Below are 22827 nucleotides of genomic sequence, written 5' to 3' on the forward strand. Positions count from 1 at the left end.
CTGAAAAAAGAAGGCACGTTGTTACACAGTTGTGCTGCAGATTACCTCAAAATCCCTAGCAGCATTAGGTAAAGTAGACATCCCAGAGTCATCCCTGATAACCTGAATTAACAGCCTTTAAACTCAAAGAAAACTTACTTAATTGGTGGGACTAACAACGCAATAAAAGAGAAAACCCAAATCGATGCCTGTTAAAACAGGCGTCTTCTTCCTTGCCAACTCCTAATTTGAAGGCAAAATACAAAATAAACACGGACTTCAAATAAGCTCGTTAGCGAAGGATCAAAAAAATTGCACCTGAGTGCAGTTTAGCTAGGAGTGCTCATTCACCTGGCACTGCATGTACAGAGAGCTCAGGTCAGCTTTAGAAATCCAGTGCTAACATGAATAGCATGTCCAATGGGATATAATGTGCAAGAAACATTCAGACAACACACAGCTGAGGAGTAGAGATTAGAGGAGTAAGAAGGCAGGTGGACATGTACCTGTAGCATCCACTCACATTTTTTCTTTTTTTACTCTGCTGAAAAATTACCTATGGTCACAACTTTCCACGAGGACTGATGAAGGGGGACTGGGCATACAGACAGCAACAAAGTCTCAAACAATGAACCAGAGTCAATTCAGCTTTCTTTTTTCTGTAGCTAAAAACACAGGCCCTGAGAGGCTGTATCACATCTCAGCCTCTGTTGACCAAGCACAAACTGCCCAGTGTTGTCAACTGTGACTTGAGTCACACTTGTCAGAGGCATCACCCTTCCACCAAGATAGTGCATGTAAGGGGGCCAAGGTGGACTTTGTAATGTACATATATGCCTTTTCTTCTAAACATCATATGGTAGGGTCTAGAACGTTTTCCATGCTCAACTTGGACATGATTGTGATTGGTATTTGAGGATCCTGGCGTCACCCAAGAACGTAATTTTTCATATTCATTAGTCCAAGGGTTAACGAACCCCAGGTTGGTGGCACCTCATCTGCACTCGTTAAAAGTGAAGGAAAACTCTCTTGAAAAGAATTTGTAAGCATCACAAAGCCTCCTTATTAACCAAACCCAAGAGAGGGAGGTGAAGGAACACATGTTCGAGAAGAAACGCAAGATGAAAAACAGCCATAAACCCCTAAGAGGGGTAGAAGGCAACATCTCAAGAACAACCAGTTCAGTAACTAAATGTTGGGGTTGGTGCCGGAACTGTCCTGGAAATGTTTCCAACAAAGTACAAAAAACATTTCAGAAAAGTGAAATATACAACTGCTTTATGCATGGCAGAAGCAGATTAAAAACAGTCCATGCAGTGGCATAGAAGAGTCTTGGCAGAGTAGTCCACCCATGATAAGATATGGACAAGGCACATGCACAAGGAACCTTGAGAGTAATAGAAACGGTAAGAGTCCTCATTGCCTGTGCATGTCAAGAGCTAACACAAGGACTGCTAACACCTGAAAGACACTAAAGAAATATACCCTCTCCCCTGGTGTCCACTAGGAAAGAAAGGGCACCAGATAGATTGTAAGGGAAAAAAACCCTGGCTAATGAGAAGAATACACTCAACAAAACATGTGAGGGGGGGGGGGGGGGAATTCTAGAAGAAACCCCTTGCACCATGTTACCAAAGTACACAATTTGAAGAAACATATGTAGGTATGTCTGTAAGGCATACAGACAAAGTACATTGTAGGACAGGGAACAAGGCAACAGTGCATCTGCACAATACAAGCAAAATACATCAATCAGAACCTGGGTTAGAAATGCAAAAGAACACCTTGCATCAATAGGTGTTGAAGCCCAACAGGGCCATAAAACAATATGCATCCCAAATAACGGGGAACATAACCTGTCATTGACAGTTTAAGACGCAATAAAAAACACCTGCAGGAGGCGGGAGCACCTCACTGGGTACCACCTGTAGGTGTTGTTTAAAAGAAAAAAAGTCAATGGGCATGGCACTAGAACGGCTCACATCTGAGAGAAATCAAGGAGACCATACCCCGTACAAGTTCAGAATAGGAGGCAGAATAGGAGCAGATGGTATAGCAAAACAGGGCTAAAGATTCTGCTCCGCCAGACTGTCCTGAAAACGGTATAAAGCGGAATCGGTGTGAGCGCCAAACTGATGTTCACCATTTAAGTCATGTTCACCAAGGAGGATTGAACAGCCTCCGAAAAACCAGAGGTTCGTAGTCAGGCACGCCCATGAAGTGGCACTAAAAGAATCATGGTTTGCCAAAAAGAATCTGGAGTTTCCATGCCACATCGAATCAGCAATTTAGCTGCTTGTCAGCCATCATGCAGTAACAGAGTAAGATCGTTACGCGTCTCATCCAAGAGCAGAGAGAGAAGGCAAAAGACCAACTTCTACAACCCATGAGAAAACCAAAACAAGCGGTATTAAGCAACTGTAAAGCAAAACTGGTGGCAGAAACAAATTTGCTGACCTAAAGATTTGAGACCCCTTGTCTCCCTGTCTGGAGGAACGTTAGGAAGGGTGTTGATGTCAGAGGAGGCTGTAGCAGCCTGAAACACAAAGCTGCGACGAGCAGGCAGCCGGAGAAGGAAGGCCAGATATCTAGGGGCTGGGAGGAGAAAACAAGCCAGAAGAAGGGGAGGACTCAAGGCCACTACCTTCACTCAGCTCAGATATCCAATTAACCTCCAGAGGCGGATGAGCAGTATCAGTTATATGTAGAATAAACCCTATTTCTTCTCCATCTCCATCAAAAGCCTGTTCTCCTGAAGGAAAAACAATAGGGGGCTCCTTCAAAGAAGGAGGAAAGTAGCCGGAGAACTGCTCCAACGCGCTGCCTATAATGCCATCCAGCGTCGATGTGGCGACAAGTAGAGGAGAGATATTATAGCGCCCATCAGCGCTGGAGCTGGCTGATCAGACACTGGCATCGCAGGTGGGACCCCGAAGGGCTGCGCACCAGAGCATACACGTATCAGACTCCAAATCCAGAGGGCCTCGCAGATGCCGAGGGAGACCCCGCCAGCGTGAATTCAGTCATGGCTCCTCTGGCCTCCTTGCGGCTGAGACACACACCAGAGGGAGGATGAGATCCAAAAAAAAGGCATGAAGGGAATTATACTATTCCCTCATCTAGTGGAGAGTCGGCCTGGCTCCAGGGAATACTGGAAGACGCGGGGTAGGCTCCAGCCCAAACTCCTCAACCGGAGATTTGGTAGGGCGTCAGACAGAACGCGTACGCCGCGAAGTCGGGGAGTGCCACGATTTCCACTGCTTATTTCGCGACTTACCTTAGGCCATCAAGATTAAAGGACTTCATGAGCAGGCCCTCGAGCATCCCTTGGAACGAGAAAGTGGCAACCAACTACATAGAGAGTGCGACAACCACGCCGCCAAGAGCTTCATGCAGCGTTCCCACAATGCCTTTAGTTGGCACCATGAGTCACACTCCTCAGAGTCATGGTGTTAACCAAGACACAACATACAAATATTATGTATGAAGGTCTGGGGCCGATATCTGCCGTCCACAGGACCTACAGAGTTTGAACCCGGAGGACATCCACAAAAAAGCACACTGTTCCATCGCGAAAAAAGGTTGAGATATGCCAAAAAAACAGCCAGAGGAACCGCTCTCCGGATCGGTGTTGGAAGCGAGGAAAGGCAGAAACTGGCATCAGGGGAGGGCGTACATGGACTGTCGACTTCGCTATAGTCATTCAACACCCTGAACCGTTGCGCAGAGGGACTGCTGTAAAAAAGTTTTGGGATCCAGTCTGGCGCCTGGGGATAATTCAAAGGGGAGGAATCTGGGGCTAGATGTCTCTCGGATTACACAGTTACATAGCCTATGATCTGTCATCAGCATGAAAGAGTGAGCTGGCAGGTGAAATTATAGGGTAATGAATTAGAAGTTAGAAGAGATGAGCATAAGTACTTTCAGGGTCTCCTTCAGTACCTTCACCAGTACATCCCCTCCTGCTTCACAATAGAACACTTCTAATTGGCTCCATTTCGGATAGGAAAAAATAACTTTACTGCCTTCCCTAGCTGGTATTATTAAAAAGGGGAAGTGTGGAAGGTGTATCTATCTCTGTCACCTCCTACTGGGTCAACATGTTTCAGAAAGCCATACCCCTGGCTTTCCTCGTCAGGACCAAAAAACGATCCCTACTATATTTTCTTCTGAAAATTTGAGTTGTGTACATCAGCCTATTGGTCTGCGGTACATGTGTATAGAATGCCTAGTTTAGGCTTTCAAAGATTACCCTCTTGGTAATATGGCATTGTTTGATGGTCCGGTGAGCGACGGGAAGGAAATAACCTGGTGAATGTGCAGCCTGAGCATTGTCTGAACAAGGGCGCACCCACCTACCATGCCAGCTCATGGGGCTAACTCCTCTTTGAGCAATAATTCCAGCTAGGGAAGGCAATAAAGTTATTTTTTCCAGGAAGTTAAGTCTTCACATTATTCTTCTATCCACGACCCTACCACACTATGCACTACACATATTTTCTATCACGATAGAAAGTGCTCCCACGTCTACGTAGGTCGTAGCCCGCCCCGCCCTGTAGAGGGACGGGAAGACCCCAATGATGAAGCATGACACTGAATCGGGTTTCAGCGTGTGAGGGCTATTTTAACCTGGAAGGGTTTCCTTCTATACAACTGAAGAAGGTGCCTTGTAACACATCTCCTTCCATACCCTTATAAAAAATTCACAACACTACGGGACGGAAGGCATCAAGTAGTATAAAGGTAGAATATTTTTGCACAGCTGCAACTCCAGCACAATAGTTCTATCATATAAACTGTTACGTCCCCTTGGGCGCAGGGAGTAGAATTCGGGCAGAGGACTGTTCTGGAACAACTGAAGCACCGGACATGCAGCCCTGCAAAAACTACAGCTACACTCATCATGCGGATGACGAAACTACATACACCATGTTCCCTTGGAGACACAGAATCATGTTCGAGGTTGCCTAAATCACCCGTTACTCCTGGAGGCTTAGGCGTTCAGGTGAGGCACTGCGAGTTAGACAGGATTGGGTCGACAGGTACTGACATCGTAGAGACACAGTCCCGACACTCTGACATCCTGTTGTCCTAATCCACAGTTCTGTTTTCCCAGCAGAATCCATGCAACGGTTTCTCCATAGCCCAATGCTGAGATAGCGATGCCAGCTTCAAATTTAACAAAAAAATTAATGTAAAAAAAGGAATTATACAGCTTGTTTAGGAATACTAGAGTGGGAAATGTGGAACTAACAATCTGTGACCCAGAGGGGCCCAAAAGGAATTTGGTTCATGGCCTGATGCTAGGGCCTGGACCACCCTTTTTACCCCATCCTCCCCAACACTCTTTCCAGCATACCTCTCCAGCTTGGATCGGTGTTCATGGCTGCTTACGTTCCTCTCCCAAAAAAGCAGCGATCAAAGTGAAACCAGTCACCTCCTAATGGAACAGACATTAGTGCACTGCGAATCTCACTGAAAAAAATAACGTGAGACGTATCCCAACATTATTTTTGCACCAGAATAATTTACTTTACCACTACTGTGGACACACCAATCACATCCACCACAATACAAATATAATGCTGTGGTTGTGAACTATTTGTCCATTATAATCGGTTAATATTGTGTTTTACATTCGTTTCGAACATTGCATGTGGCTTTAGTGGCAGTATTTCTTCTGTTTCTATTTAGGTACCTTTTATTTTATCTTCTTTCCCCATTTGTTTTATAATTATGTTTTGGCTGTTTAAGTAACTCAGTTATTTATAATGAAAATCTCCCACATTTCCCTCTTTGCACAGTTGCACAATGCGACCTTTTTATTTCTTAAAACTTCAGTTGCTGCCAGGCACATCAATCGTCTGCCTGCCTAGCCATAGTATTGCCCAGCCGCTTCATTCGACCATCCAGTTCATTGGGTATGTAAATATTTCCATATTTAGCACATTTACTGGGAGATCATTCTTTCACTGCTGGTCTATTATGTTGATCCTTGTTGCGTTTTTTATTACAGCTTGCCAATAGTACGAGTAGACAGTCATGACACTGGCATTCAGCACATTGCATCTCTGGAGGCATTTGATGGTGATTTCTTCCATCTAAGGCATTTTTTATTTTTATTATATTGGCATCCCTAACGGACCGTTTGATAGTGGTCTGTTCACGTGTCTAGTAATGTTTCCCAGAACAGAAGACAGAGTAATTGACAGGGTAGAATGCCACTGAAACTACAGCAAGTAGACTAGCCTCTATGCAATCATTGAAAACCATGGTGCTGAATTGGATGAAAATGACGCAGTAATATTGATCTGATCTTGCTCACTGCTATGCAAACATTTATTCAACTTTTTTATTGCACATGGTGTGATCACTTGGGGGCACTGACAACTTATTCACCTTTTTTATAGTATTATCCATTGATTTCATGATTGTGTGTCATGTGAAGGCTTATTAAAAATATTGTGATTGAAAGGCTAGTGTTATGACCAATATGGTTGAATTGTGTCACTATATTATGTAACATGTCCTGAGCCATGGTTTAAGATCAATACAAATACCCAGGGTCCTACTAAGCATAGAGTTGCTCAGGTGTTTTGTAAGGACTATGTTGTAGATGGCTTTAACAATTACTGTGTGAATGAGAGGTTTCACATTTCACATGGGGTTTCACATTTAAAACTGTCCTGGAACCGCTGATTAACTTTAGGCCTTTGAACTTGCCCATCTAGCACTGTGATTGATCGCCTGAGCTGCTCTTCCCTACCAGCCGATTGGGAATGCCAAGAGCTTGCCACAGAATAATGACAGCAGCATTTAATTACATCTGGTGACCACAACCCCTACATTTACATGGCACTCCGTATCACTTTGCCTAGGTCAATTGAGGGGGTGGGGGGGTCAGAGTGTAGCTCTGAGAGGATAAGGCACAGGTGCGGAGTCCTCTTTCTGCCTATGCCCAGTACACCCTCAGCAGCAACAATGTTGTGCTCTATAACTTTCATTCTCTTGTTCCAAGTGTGTTCTGTGAGGTCTGAAGCAGTCTCATCTTCCCCAGCCAGACTCTGCTGTACCGATCCACTGTTGGAGTAAGTATTAGCCAGAGTGGCCTTACTTGGACATGCCATTTTGCCATTTTTTCTTTAGAGAATTATTTTCGAAAGAGACAGCCTGCCTATTGTTTATCAAGGCACGCTTCCCAAGTGACCATGTTTTTAATGTCCTACTTGCTAGCAAAACTCAGTGGACTCCTGTATGATCTGCCTTTGCTGAGAGATCTGATCAGCACCATCTCATACATAAGTAATCTTTATAGACTCACAGAACTGAGGAAGCTCGATGTTTCTACACTTACAAAACCTCAGAGTAAGTCGAATTGCAGAGTATAGAGCTTAATGCCAGGATACCATCCACCCCCTGGGAACTCTTCTTTCGGAAGTGCTTTGTTGAGCTTTGCATGAGCTGATCCTAAATGGACAGAAAGGTTCTTGGCTACTGCCGTGTGGGGTGGAACTTAATTCTGCCATCAGTCATATGCCCAGGTTCAAATCACCCAGGTTCAGAGGGGAGGCGGAACGATACCATGAAGACATTGGCCACAAAGTGTTCCATCTCGTCTGACTTGCTCATGGCAGAATTCAAATACATGAATACTTCCTTGGGAATTATAGAACACACCACTGCAAAAAGAATAGAGAAATCAAAACAATATGACTCCACATGCCATCATTTAACTCTAGACTGGACTCTCGAGAGAATAGCAGCAGTATAAAATAAGTTGTTACACATCCCAGATTGGGGTGATAACCTGTAGAACCTATTCAGAAGTGAGTGACCTAGAGTATATGAACAGGCTTGACATTGTGAGCATTTCTGGGATCCCTGAACAGGAAGCAGCCCGCAAACTCTTCTGACAAAATGCATATACCATCTGATAGGCCTTACGTTCACAACTCCTTTCAAACTAGAGCAGAATAGAGAACAAGACAACAGCAAATCACACTATCAGATATTGGCTCATCTTCTTTGGCATCAACTAACTAGATAGATCATCAAGATCACCCAAAAACATGGTCCACACCCATAGAAGGGAAGAAAAAACTTATTTTACAGTCACATTTTCCAAAGAGATTATTGGCTGCAAACAAGCCACTGGGTCATATGAGCGATGACTCCAGAATGAAGGAGAAAGTTAAATCAACTGTGAATCTGTGACACACCAGGGCCATATCTTTGTGCTCCCTTGTTTACAGAATTTCTTTATCATACCGGTAACCATCTCAGTTTCACCAACCACCACCTTGCTTCATCTAGATCTGCATAGCAATATAGTACAATAAAAAGGATTTAATCTTGGGCTACACACACACATATATATATATATATATATATATATATTTATATACTTAAATAATAAAAATTGCACCTTGAAGTAGCTGATGCTGTGCCGTTCACTCAGTCCATCGCCAAGGGATAGAAGCGTTGTGATTTGGGGAGAGATCGGGTGTGGGTGGGTGTGTGTTTTATATATATATACAAACATACACGATAGCCCAATAATAGTCTCCAGCCCGCTACCCCTACATGCAGTTTTACAGCATGAACTGTAAATATTCACTTCTCCATTCACTTCCCACTCTTCTCTTCTGTAAACATTTATCATGCTTGACATTTTTGAGAGACGATCTACTCCCAACCTTCAAACAACAAATACCATACATGGTGTCATATACGGAGTCAGCAACATGTACATACAGTGACTTTTCCATTTGGTCTATGAATGTCAGTGGTCTTTCATGCTACATTAAACAAGAAAATACTCTTATTTATGGAAAAATGTCAGTCTTGCAAGAAAATCACCTACCTACAACTGAATATGATAAACTGAAAAGTAACTGGACAAGGAGTTTGATAGATGGAAACAATGCAGTGATAAAGACAGGTCTCGGCGACCTGATGACAAACTATACATTGGGTGTTCCCTGCACCTGCTCCAACTAGACAGCAGGAAAAAAATACATTTTTGGCCTATATGCACAGAATGTGAAACAATATTTATTGATTACGTATCAACTAGTAACTTCTCGCTCAAAGTCAGAGAATGTGTTATGACTGAAGAGATAGAATTTACCACTGTGGCGATTTTAAGTGTCATTTATTTACTGAGTGCATGACAAATGCTTTACACTTGTGTGTGTTACGCCTAAGGCTGCTATGCCCACACTACCACAAATAAAGCACTCTGGGTTTACATTGAGCCTTTTACACTACTGGGGGAATCTCTGTGCAAGGTAGAACCACTTAGTGGTATACCATATACAGAGCCAGCTTCCTACAGCGATTAAGATTGATTTCCGTCTGTTGATGCCTATGTGAAGTGGCTGGAGGATGAATGTGTTCAAATACCTAAATCCCATCAACAATAAAGTCTATATCTGAGGCTCAATGATGAGTGACTGAGGGGCGGGTAAAGAAACTTACCAGTGAATACTTCTATGCACCCTATCCGGACATCATGAGGGACTTGACACACGTGAAATACGACATTAACTACTTATTCACATCTAAGGCTGAAATGCACTCTCCTGTAATAGGGAGAAGATCTATGAGCAAGGGGAGGCAGCCAGAATCGATGGCACAACAACTAAAACAGAAAGAATCAATGATGGCAATCCTTGCAATCCAGGACCACGGCCAGGTGGATATTGGCAAAGGCAAATATTGCTAAGGAATCGGTGTCATCCTTTACCACTATATGATGCACAAACAGAAGAGACTCCCCTACGAAGAAAAACTGCTTCATAGGTAGACCCTGTCAAAACTCTTGCCAGACCTACTAGATACAGATATAACAAATAAAAATTGCAGAAGCCATTAAATCAACTAACTCTGGGGAACTCAAACACTATCTTGTCCATCTTTATGCAAGGTTTTCAATAAAATTGTTTAAAAAAAAAAAAAGAACTGATGTATTTCGCATCCTATGAATGTATTATTTACAGACTCAATTACCAGGAGCACTTCTCTTATAAAATCTCGGGTCACTGCGTCCCATGATGACAATAGTCTATTTTGAATTTAAAAGGATCTTTTGTGATACAGTTTCTGGTATCCAGCGGGTGACTCTAGAGATTTGTACCTTGGTCCTGACAAGTCTTAGCAAGGGAGATCTGATAGCACTGTATTTATAGTATAACCTTCCTTTTAGACACTGGATATTTAGCATGCATAAGGTTTTCAATTCCTTACTTGAGCCACTAGTCCTAATTGAGTTCCTAGAGCAGGATTCATCTCAATCGTTAGTTCAAGGTCACTGGGCTGGACATTGATGGTGGTGCTTCCTGCTCTTGACTGTTTCTGGGTAGCAAGTCCAACTTAATGCAAGAAACTGATATTAGGTCTATTTGATAAGTGCTTATTTTCACCAAGCATTAATGAGCCCTGACCACCTTGGCAGCCCCTCCCCCCTTGTTTAATGAGAAAGCTTTTGTATCTCTAGGAGTATCTGGGGATTTTTGCATCTTTAGACCTAGGGTAGTAGCTCATGCCAGACTACAATGAGCAATCCATTAACTGAGCAACATGTTACTGTTTGGGGTGATGCTGAATAAAGGAGGTTATGTTTCAGCTGCTTGTTTGAAGACGTTTATTTTGGTACCTCTGCACTGACGTCTCAAATATTTTCTTATGTCTGTTCCTTTTTGTTATTCTTGGCCTTTATTATGCCTATAACAAACAAACACTTACAAAAACATAAAAGCGAACAGGATACAACATCTATCCCTGCTGACAGGAAAGGTAAAGGGAGACCCATGAAAACGATAAGATTTATTGCAATTCACTGAGGTTGTACAAAAGTAAACTTCCTTATTATCCTCAGCTCACCAAATAAAACCCATTACATTATCTACCAAAGTCAGTGCACAGAAATAACGGATACATGGCCCAGCCACAATACGAATATATCCTCATAGTCCGCTTTTAAATCTATAACAAACCTTTAAAAAGCGAACTATTTCAGAACAGTGGGCTGCTAAAGCCCGAATGAACAAACGACTTGCCCTCAGTAACAATCTTTCTGGTAGATACTCTACAGGTAGATTCCCGACCTTTGGGATATCTCCAAGTTTCAAACTGGATCTGAAAAAACATTGCAACAGCTCTCCTGTGCCAGTAGATGTTGCTCAGCTCCATCACAAATCACATTCTTCCAGTGAGGACATCAATGTAGTCCTTTAAGCCCCACCCTGGCATCAGTTGCACCCCTGTTTTTACACAATGTAATAGGCAGCGAGGGGAGAAATGGAATGACAAATTGCTATGCTGCGGGCCTAAATATAAATTTTACATTCAAACTTACTAACATAACTAAGACCACTGGTCAGAAAAGGGAAGTGGGTATGAACTGTGAGAAATCTGCAGGTAGAGTATCCACCAGAAAGGTTGTTACAGAAGGTAAGCAACTTGTTCTTCTAATGGATACTTCTGCCAACATATTTTCCTCACCTTTTACCCAAAAATACAATAGTCTTTCTCAGGTGATGGGTCTGAAGAGATGGTCACCAGAAACTCTGCAACACATCCCTGTGCACTTCAGAGTGCCTGGTACAGGCGTAGATCAAATACAAGATTGCAGTCTGGTCTTTTTTTACACCAACAATCTATGAATAGCTCAACACCATTCTGAAATTCTAGGATCCTGTTTAATAGCCGACCACCCTACAGCAATCCAGATGGAATCTATCCTCCTCAGTGGGATGAGGTGCGGGGATAGGCAGGGTGATGGGGCAGTTCACAAGGAACAGGGTCGCAAACTTTAAGAGAAATTGAGTTTACATTCTCAACCAGCTAGTCTGGAAATAAAGACATGAATTGGTGGTGCGCCCACAATGCCTTTAGCTCACTCACATGTTGAGCTTGTGCAATAGTCAAGAAACAATCTTCATTGTCAACAGTTGCAACCAGTAGCTACACATTTGCTCACATGGAGTTCACACCAGAAACATGGGAACCAAATTCAGGTCCCACAAAAGCCTAATTAATGGTGATGGGGAAACAACCCCTTGAGAAACCTTACCACAAACGGGAATTTGGATAGTGAAAGTTGGTTTGGTAGATAAGACTGAAAGAGCTGAAATCTAACCTTGAAAAGTGCCCAGTGTCAAACCTTGCTGGGCTAAAGAAAACGCAAAGCACAATATCTGATTGAAGTGCCTCAAAATGATCAACATCCCCAGCACAGTAGGATGCAAAATGGCTCAACACACAGAGCAGATAGTTTGAAGGAGGGCAACACGTAGACAAGATGATGTCCAACACCTCTGACGATGTATGGAAAGAACTCAAATTGCCCTGATAAATCTCTAGGCATTAAGATTGAAGATCTGAAAGATCTGTCACAGAAACTGTCCTTCAAACTACAAGAGAAGGTCCACACTGAGCAGGAGCAGAAGGGGAGGACAGAGAGGCAGGACTAACAGGTACGTATACAAAAAACGTCAGGGCAGTTTCCTCAGCACTAAAGGAATCTGAGGAATGGGCTGAAATGCATTGTGCAAGGGAAAAACAAATCCTATTGCTTGTAGCAATGGAAAATCGAGGACACAACATATAGGGCAAATCATATTCTCACAAGTGGCAAAGAGGTCCATCGGAGGGGTGCCCAAAGAGGGCAAAGATCGACCATAACTCTGAATGCAGATGGCACTCATGACGATGCTCTTATAGGGAGCCTGTCAAATGGTTGGCAACAGTGCAGATTCCTTAACCCTGAGCCTAGACTTCATGTTTCTTCCACAGAGGGCATGAGCCTACACCACCCTTGTTGCTAACATACCACATTTGTTGTATTTCCCGTACCTGAATGGCGAGCAAGATTAATAAGTTACTTATCTTCAGTGACGCCTCAGCTGGTAGAGATTAACTAGCTACATAATCCTTACCTTAGAATATTCCCCAGCCGTCAGACTGGATTCAGAAACATTTCGAGCAGTACCTCTGCATGCCAATAGGTAGTGTCGTTTGGCTCACAGTCAGCAGCACCGGAAGTGAAGTGTGCTGTACCTATATAGGTGCCAAACCGGCACGCTGCAGTCTTCAGTACTGCTATAAACAAAACCACCTGAGCAGATGACACCTGCGCAGGGCATTAAAATTCCAACTAGCGGACAAGCATAGGTCTCAAGCCCGCTGGCATTTTAGAGGGCTAGGTCGTCAGTGTTACTGTTAATACGAGGGAGCAAATAGGCTACCTTACTGTCTGCCGTCATGCCAAAAGATGTTTAGAATCTGGATGTGGTCAGAGTCTATGTCAATGTCAAAGTTATCATCCATATGTTGATAGTACTATCCTATTAGCAAAGGCCTGAACTGAGACGTTAACCTATACCGGGCTTCGTCCACGAACAGAGCATAAGAGGATCACAATAGTCATTGGCATGGATCCTGAAGCCAGTGGCTCCGGAGATGGCACTGTGCCAGCAGAGGAGCTACTAGTGGAATTAGCACCAGCTGGAGTCAGCTGGTCATTCTGTCGTGGTGAGACGTGTGGGGTGGTGGGAATTCCACCAGTGGTTATCCCGGAGGGGGACCACAGGTTACATGTAGCACAAGAGCACAACATGCAGAGAAGGGATGCTATGTAACAGTGGCAGCTTGGGTGAATTCCCTAACTGGCACAGAGGCCGAAGCGGGATCGGATGCTAGGGTGACTTCTACTAAACTTTGGCTCTGAGGGTGATTTGGCACCCAAGAAGAGGAACAGCGCAGTAATCTACTGCTGCCTTTGGGGTACATGAGGCCACACTACTTTGAATTATGCTTAGGCCCCAAGTACCACAAACCAACCCCGTGAGGGTTCAAAATGGACATTTCCATGGCATGAACAGTGGGGTTTAAATCCTCACTGCTTGGGTTGACATATCCTGATGAACACTATGAACTTTCATCAAGCAAAAATACAAAAATGTGCCACGGAGAGCACCTTGGGAAAACAATAGAAAGACAAGAAAAAAAGATAACTGATGTCAGGGAGTCGAAATGGCTCTTATACCGACTCAGTGGTGTCATGTCCGGAGAAACCAAAAGTCGATACAGCTGAGCACCACCTACCATTGCAGGAGAGCTTTTGCAACTTTTTTTGGTATTCAAAAGCAGTGAAATCTGCAGGTAGAAGTACGCATCAGAACAATGAAGCATTGAGAAGCACTTCCACCTGAGGTGAAGATAGAACCTATTCCAAATAGCTATACAGATGCCCAACGCACGCACACTTCTCGTACTGACAGAAATGGGTTATGTAGGAATTCCAACAATGATTAAACCAACCTCTAAAAGTTATTTGTACTGTGAAACAAAATCACATTGAGAAAGTACATCCTGTTCCTGTGCTGTACTGATCATTAATCTTGTGATTGCTTGGGTGAAAAAGATGGTAATGGCTATGGTGGTTAGAGGAATCATTCTTCAACCATGATACAGTTTTAATGACAAAGTTTTTCATTTAAAAATGTTTTTTAAGTGGATTGTATTTAAGACAAAGCAGAACATCTGCCACATTTTTTTACAACAGTCAACTGCGCTGGCCCCTCGATCAAAATCTCAGTTCTGTTGTTCAGTTTAAGATTCTTTATTAGGCTTTAGCTTCTGCTGAAGTCAATAATGGAGCAGATATAAAATGCATAGCAATGTCTACATAAACAAAAACTAGACATTTTTGTAGAAAAGCATTTGCAAACAAGAAAATGCATTATTTCAGATGCATGAACTTAAAAAAACATTCATAAGTTAAAAACAATTTAACTCCAGGTACTAAAATAAATAAAGTTTGTATTGATACAATACAGTTGTGTGGTGTTGTGTTACTTTAAGCACCATATGTCATACAACTGAAAACTTCTCAGATCAAAATAAACAGCATTAACTTTGCACAACAAAGTAATGAAATTATAAACTTTAAAAACTATACAAACAGGATGAGTAGGCTCCACAGAATGTCTGCATATGAGAAACTGAAGTAATCCTTAAGAATTTCTAATTCTTGTACCGAAATTTTATTTGTTGTTGAAGTAACAGGTAATGCTTCTGGTCCAATACGTAATCTCTTCTGTTTCTCGCAGTATGCCTTCCATGTATCCTCGTTAAAACCATAATTGAAATAATCCGAGAGGTCGGCACCTAAAAACAAAGAAAATGAACGTGGCTGAGACATAAATCTTCAATGAAGACAATGCAATGTTAGCGTTTTATCAAGATCTACAATGGTGACAAGATAAATTAAGTTAGTCTAGTATAAATTAGCATTACCTACTTCGTCCCTTTACCTTGTTCGCAGTCCTTAACACAGCAACTCACCTGTAGGAACAGGCATCTTTAAAAAGGTCAGTTGAACAATGGGGGTACTCTTCATAGAGAAAGAGAGAGAACTAGGTTGTGGACAGGACACAGAGGACAATCCTAAGGACTATTCCTTGTTACCCTCACACACCCTTAGGGAGGTCATGCTTCATCATCGGGAAGGTGCTTCTCGTTAGGCCAGCGCTGCAATGCATTACGAGTCCCTCAAAAGTGTCACTTTGGCAGAGATCTTTTATTGTTGATGTCGTCTGATGAAAGATGAGAGTATGAAGGTTTCCAAAAAGTGGTTGGGAGTGACTGAAAAAGGTGAATAAAACTGTAGAGGGGGATATCAAATCATTCTTTAATATAAAAAGATTCTCCTGACCAAGTTAAAAATGAAAAAAATAGTGAGGCTACTATGCAGTATGTACCAGAGTAGCTCAATATGTGTAGGTGAGGTATAATTGGGTCAACAAGCTTCGCGCCCTAGTGGTCTAACAATGATCTGTGGTACTGCTTCTGTATAGAAGGGAAATGAGCCTACCCCATGCAGGGTCTGGTGGCTCAGTGGACTAATGCGTCTACTGCAGGAGCCTGTGTTCCTCCTCATGGTCACAAGTTCAAATCCCGGTGGGTCCACTCAGCCTTTCATCCATCTGAGGTCGATAAAATGAGTACCATTGAGTTGGGTAACAACAAACATCTGTTATTCAGCGCCAAGATACCCGTAGTGGTGAACGTGCACTTTACAAATACACGTTATGTTATGCCTATAATGGGATACAAGAGGGCCCTCTCTAAAAGGGAGTTACCTACTTTTTCAGAATTAAAATTATCGTCCAACCATGTAGATCATACCCTTCTCTGCTTGACCCAGGTGAGCAGAGAACGGTAGGTCTATCATACTCTTTACGTGGAAGTCATAACATTTGCCTGACCCATGGGACACAAACTGATGGATCTACAGTGGACGATCAGATTTCCGAGCTCACACAACGCTGGAGGATTCAAGGAAGCACTAGTTGCTCCTTGTAGTGATTGTGTGAAGCAGAAGAGGTCTGCAGTAGATGAATGCCTTTGAATGGCTCCTTTATTGATTTGTCCTTGGTGTAAAGACTCCAGGCTTTGAGGTTTCCGATTGACTCTGAGGGAGAATGCGCAATTTATTTTCATCATCTCTCCATGAGAAATATTCTCAAACAGGCTGTACACTCCAGGGTTATTGTCCTGATGAAGACCCCACGGTGATGTTGCCTGCCCTCACACATATATAGGGGGTTGAAACGGCGACTTTGTGAGAAAGTGCCATCTTTCTTGCATGGTATGCCCCCACTTTTTGCTGAATTGCTGAATGTACTTTGACTGAGTGTGCCTTGGGCTCCTGAAAATCAGGTGCCCAGGGCCTATGTTCCTTCCCTAAAATCTATACTGAAATATACAACCCAAATTGGCAAACCCTGGCCACATGTCAGTCCCTGGTAAATGGTACACTAGGTACCTAGGGCCTTGTGACCAGGGAAGGCCTCTAAGGGCTGCAGCACTTATTGTGCTACCCTTAGAGGCCCTGTCCCCTAACACAAACACACTGCCCTTGGCAGGCTGAGTGTCTGGGTACAGGACAAAACAGAGCCGACATGGCATGCCTACAACATACACTGCCCTGGCATACATCAGCCACCCCTCTAGCTGGGTGCCCTATGACAGTGGTGTGGGCACAGAAGCATGAGCCCTGTGCCCCAACAGTACCGAGGTCCATTCCTGTGCAGTGCTGCCATTTAAGAGTATTTAGTGCTGGGAGATCGTCAAACATGAACTCCACAGCACCATGATGGCTCCACTGAAGACTGAGAAGTTTGGTATCAAACTTCTCAGCACATTAAACCCGCACTGATGCCAGTGCAGGATTTAATGTACAATGCACGAAAGAGGGCATATTAGAGATGCCCCCTGAACCTAACCTACAATCCACGTCTGGTCTGAGGGGCTGCCTAGGCTGCCACACAGCAGAAATGTTTCTGGACCCCTGGGTAGAGAGCCATCCGCTCTCCTGAGCCTGCAACAATGCACATCCTGGGCGAGGTGCTAGGTCTCCTTCCCCAGGCTGGGCAGGGGAAGCTTCAAAGGCCTGCCGCCTTTGTGAGCTTATCCAGGCCACTTGCTGAACTCAGCAACTCGCCCCTACCTGTTCTCAACCCCCACTCTAGCGGGTAGACTGGCCGGAAACCCCAAGGAAGGACAGGGGGTGTGCCAGCCTCTGCCAACCCCACCCCTCAGGTGGGGGAGGCGAGGTGAAGCACATCTCCGGGCTCTCGCCATCTTGAAGACGCCATCTTGAAGACCCCCCCCCCCCCCAACCACGATCAACAGGGGTAAGATTTCTCGACACCAAAAGGCACCTCTGCACCCGGCGCCCTCCTGTACCCAACTCCTGGGTACCTACCTATCCTCCAACTACCCAACTTACCTCTCAAAGTGGTGGTCACACCTGAAGAATCTTCGTCCCCAAGCTTGCAGCCTTTGTTCGTCCTTGAGCTTTTCCATTGCAATCCATTGAGCGCCCGAAGGCTCAAAAGCACCCTGCACCCAGCCGCCCGAGTGGCCCTGGCAGTGCAACTTCTACTCCTATCTACTTCCCCATTTGCCCTGAGCAAGTGACCAGGAGCCTAGCTCCCACAGCCGCGTGGCCTGCTAGCCAGCAGCCACCAACCACCAACCAAGGGCCCCCTGCCTCCCATAGGATAACATGGGGCCTAACTCACTCTGCACCTGGCTGCCCCTGTGCCGCTGAGGGTGTAACAACTGTATTTACCGGACCCTGGGAGACCCTGAGTCTATGCCCAGAACATTAACGCTGCCAGTCAAGTACTTACCCAAAAGCCGATAACTCACTTTTCTTCCATAGGGAACCATTAACTGGCTTCTCTTGAAATTTCTTCTAAGTGTGGAGTTTCTAAACTTTAAAATAATCACCTAAAATCAACCGAGTAACTACACGGAAATACTCACCTGCTATTAGGAGAGATCCCAGTGCTGGATCTTGGTGCCCAGCACTGACCCTGAAAAGTACTTACAACCGTACTTACCACTAACTCAATTTTCTTCCATAGGAAACCATTGACTTTTTCTGTGAAATTTCTTGTGTTGATTTTGCAAACTTATAAATATTCGTTAAAAATCACCTGTATAACTTAAACACAGTTTCTCAACTGCTTACAGGTGGTACACTAGTGCTGGATCCAGGATCCAACACGGACCTAGAAAAGTAACCATAACCCCACTAACCTGCTAAGTGAATTTCCTCCCATAGGATAACATTGGTAATTTGATCAGAAAAAGTTTCTACGTGTCAACTTTTAAAATAGCAAAATATTACTTAAAAATCACGACAGTAACTAAAACGTATTTACTCACTTGTTTCCAAGAACTGTCCCAGGACTGAATCTAGAATCCAGTCCTGGAGTTAGAAAAGTAATCCTGAAAGGAATCAATTGCATCTAACTTAAAATTCCCATGGAGCGTAATGTATTATTGTGTTTGAAATTGTGTTGCCTATTGCAACAAACTAACTATTGCATTCCAAGTCAATTGCCTTTTGCAAAGTATTTAACTAAAGCATCTCATTCTGAAAAAGTATATTTTGATACCTATTGTTGGTTCTAAAATAAAACAACCATATATTTTTATATACAAACCATTGGCCTTGAGTTCTTGAGTGTGTGAGACCATTTGCTGACTGAGTGTGTACAACAAATGCTTTATACTGTCCTCTGATACTGCCTTACTGCTCGACCAAGCTACCACTTTAGAGAGTAAGGTTATATCTAACTTTAGCCTCTGCCAAACCTCTGGAGACTGTGGACTCTGTACACACTGTACCTATTTGGGAACAGTATATACAGAGCCACTTTCCTACAGACGTTAACTGCACAAGCGGTTTTGCCAAAATAGACACATTTATGCTTGGAATGAAAACCGCATGTCTATCTAGGGTGATCTAGTGTATATTGATGCTGAAAATAAGCCTTTGTTTATGTGTTATCTATGTATAATGTTTTGATTTTCTATTTTTGGTTGCTATTTGTGTAATTTTTCAGACACTTTTTTCAATTTCCTTCTTTGTGGCAGAACCTCTGTCCATTTACTGTTGACTATCCCCAGGTTCTGCATGTTACTGGGATACCCCCATTGTTATTAGTGCCTCTGTCTGACAGAGGGGCACAAACTGATTGATCTACAGTGTTGGACGATCATTGAAAAAGTCGGCAACTCCATTTAAGAGGGGGCTTTCTTGTAACACACATGTCTTGGGTATGCACATTTCCCTTCCCCATTCCGGTCCTGAAATAGAGTACAGTGTTGGACGATCATTTTGATCCTGAAATCTCCATTTTAGAAGGAGCCTTCTTGTAACACATTAGAGGTCTTGGGTAGGCACGTTTTCCTTCCCATTCTGCTCCTGAAGAAGCGCCACAGATCATTTTTTGGGTCTATCAGTGAATTTATCTCCTTGAACCTTGAACTTTTAAGTGGTTGTATACATTACAGGTGGTCATGAAGCCAATGTCTAAACAGCAGCTGATACAATTGTCCACTGTAGGCGTTCATCCGGTGGACAAATCTCACTCTGAGCACGGTTGTCTGCCTTAAAGCAAACACCTACTTTATGCTTTTTATCTGCCATGTATTATTTTTTAATGCTACTGTAGATTGAACTAATGGGTGGTACTGCAGACCCCTCACACTGAAAAATATCTCTAAAATGCTTCGCAATGAAACATGTTGGCCTTTTGTAACATACAGGTCAGAGCATGTAATTCTCTGATTTTAATCATGTGCCCAGGGATTGCAGGAATAAAAAAAAATTACACTAGCCCCTAGGACACATTTTTAGGTCGAAGCCTACCAGACAGCAAAGCAGTCTGGTATGTTAAAGACATCCTGGGGACATTCAAAAAGATTCCCTGGGAATCCAGTGGATTTGTGGTTTGTAACTCACATTTTCAGGCTTTCTATTTGGTCGCTTAATTTGTTTTAGCCTCTCCAGGGTGAGAATGTCTCTCCAGGCAAGCAAAGCTTTTTCACTCCAACTCCCCTTGTATTCTTCCACGAGTGCTCCTTCCTGTAAACAGGCTTGTATATCTCGTTATCTTTTCACATTCGCTGTGCATTCAAAGAAACTTCAAATGTCCGGCTCCGTCTTCCGCGAGAGGGAGCATGATGTTTACTTTTTATGGGACCATCTTGCCGAATACTGGTGGTAGGAAAGTTACTTTTTCTAACACAACATTTAAATAAACTGTGCAAGTCTTTCAGAATATATTAGAATTATGAACGCACAAATGAAGCACACTTTTTGCTATATCTGAAGTGTGTTGGAAACAATGTTTTTAATATGATCAAAACAAATCAATACAGCAGGTGATGCAATTTCCACACATTATTGCTTGTGGCCTGTATAATAGTTTTATTATTAAAACTGTATGTCTGTGCAAATGTAATGGTCATTTCAATTGAAAATGTGTGGTCTGCAATGGCAGTGGTAGCCACACCATGCATTCTCCACGCCACACACAGCAATGCACTCCGCGCCCATTTTATTCTACTCCACTCTTCGCCACTACAGTCAACTCTGCTGGACTCCACTCTATGCCACTCTGCAACACTGCGCTCTGCCATTGCATGCACTTTGCTCTAACACTCATCTCCGCGCCCCTCAACCCTACGCCAGTCCACTGTATGACACTGATCTACACTGCACTCTATACCATTACATTCTACGCCATTTCACTCTACTCTGGTACACTATTGTGACACACACTAGTCTGCGCCACTTCACCCTACTTTGCACCACTCCACTTTACGTACATTTTATTCTAATCCTCTGCACTCTTCACCACTGCAGACTAGGCCACTCCAGTCTACTCTGCACAAATCCAGTCTGCAACACTCAACTGTACGCCCTTCTACTATATGCCAATCCACTATAGACCACTCTAATCTACTCTGCACCACTGCACTCTATGCCATTACACTCCAAGCCACTCCACTTCACTCCACTCTGAAACACACTGCACCACTGCACTCTGTCCCTATGCCGCTCTACCCCACTGCAATCTATACCTCTCTACTCTGCACAATTACACGCCATTATGCAGCACTCTAATCTACGCCATTGCATGAACTCTATGCTTCTGCACGTCTACAATACAAGATTCAAAACCCAAAGATCTGATGTAACAGATTTCCAATTTTGGAGAAAAAGGGACACCCGACCTCCCACAGGTCCAACTTGCTCTAAGATGGGGGATCTAGAGCTGCTTGCCTGCGAAGCCATTTGGGGGAGCTGAAGAGGAGGAGGAGGAGACTTGTTGGTGAGCAGATCCCTGCAGATAACCTTTACCCTTCCCTCTGTATGTTCTATACAGTGGGTTCGCCTGTTGCTGCTGTCTGGCCCGAAATGGATTAGCCCTTCCAAAGTCCCGAAATCTTTGGTATCTAAAAACCTCAAGATGAGATTGCAAACCTAAAGATCTAGCAGTAGTACTACTGCCTTCAAAGCACTGTAGCGCTGAGTCCACCTTGGTCTCAAACAGTCTAGAGCCATCAAAAGGGTGATCCAAAAGTGTGGCATGAATATCTGGAGAGAAACCTGATCCTCTCAGCCAGGCATGCCTCCTAGCTGCCACCGAGGAATCCATCACCCTTGCAAAAGAGTCAGCCGTGTCAAGCCCAGACTGAATAACCTGACGGGCAGCCGCTTGAGTATTCGACAGCACGTCTGCAAAATGGCCCTGGATTTCCCCTGGGAGTTTAGGAATCACTTCCTTAGCCAAGTCCATCAACGTATGTATAAGCATCCCAGCAGGCATGTTGCATTAGTAGACATTAAAGCCATACTCGCTGATGGAAAAACCTTTCACCGACTGCTCCAATTTCTTCGAGTCCTTATCGACCTGAGTGGATGGAAACAAACCTGAAGATTGCTTCAAGGAACACGAATCCTGAACCACCAAGCTCTCTGGTGAAGGGTGAGTTGACAAAAAAAGTCTAGATCCCCAGGCGCAACCTTATCGCCTTGCCACCGTTCTGGATACAGCTGGGGCAGACATAGGCTTTTTCCATACTTCCAGAATGGAATGCCTCTTTGAATGAAAGCAAGGGTTCTATCACTGATGGAGAGTGAAGAGCCTCCATCAGAATGTTTGATTTGTCCTCTGTAGTGGGCAACTGCAAATCCAGAAGGTCAGCAACCTTCATGATGACAGAATGATAGGAAGAAATCTTCTGAGAGGAGCCTTAGGAGAAGAGAGTTCACACTCTGGTGATGTGTCCGTCCCACTAGCTTCATGAAGCCCTTCAAATTCATGCATCTCCCCTTCCTCTGCCTCTTCCAGTTACGCCTGTTATCCTTAATCTTCCAGAAGCCTCTGTGCCTCCCTTCTTGACCTTATCTTCAGTATTGGCGGCTGGAGGCGCAGCGCAGGTGACTTCGGAGCCGGCATCGATGGAGGC

At 43.8% G+C, this 22827-nt stretch overlaps 1 protein-coding gene across 1 annotated transcript in view; it reads right to left on the reverse strand.

Annotated features, from left to right (window-relative positions):
* FIP1L1 (factor interacting with PAPOLA and CPSF1) overlaps positions 1 to 22827 on the reverse strand; it is a 520306-nt gene that overhangs the window by 295291 nt on the left and 202188 nt on the right. Inside the window, exon 7 of the mRNA XM_085642102.1 lies at positions 15023 to 15153. Within this exon, the coding sequence (XP_085498228.1) occupies positions 15023 to 15153 (131 nt within the window). The remainder of the gene's footprint in view (positions 1 to 15022; positions 15154 to 22827) is intronic.

This window comes from Triturus cristatus, chromosome 2_2, assembly GCF_964204655.1.
Source record: "Triturus cristatus chromosome 2_2, aTriCri1.1, whole genome shotgun sequence".
Taxonomy (NCBI): domain Eukaryota; kingdom Metazoa; phylum Chordata; class Amphibia; order Caudata; family Salamandridae; genus Triturus; species Triturus cristatus.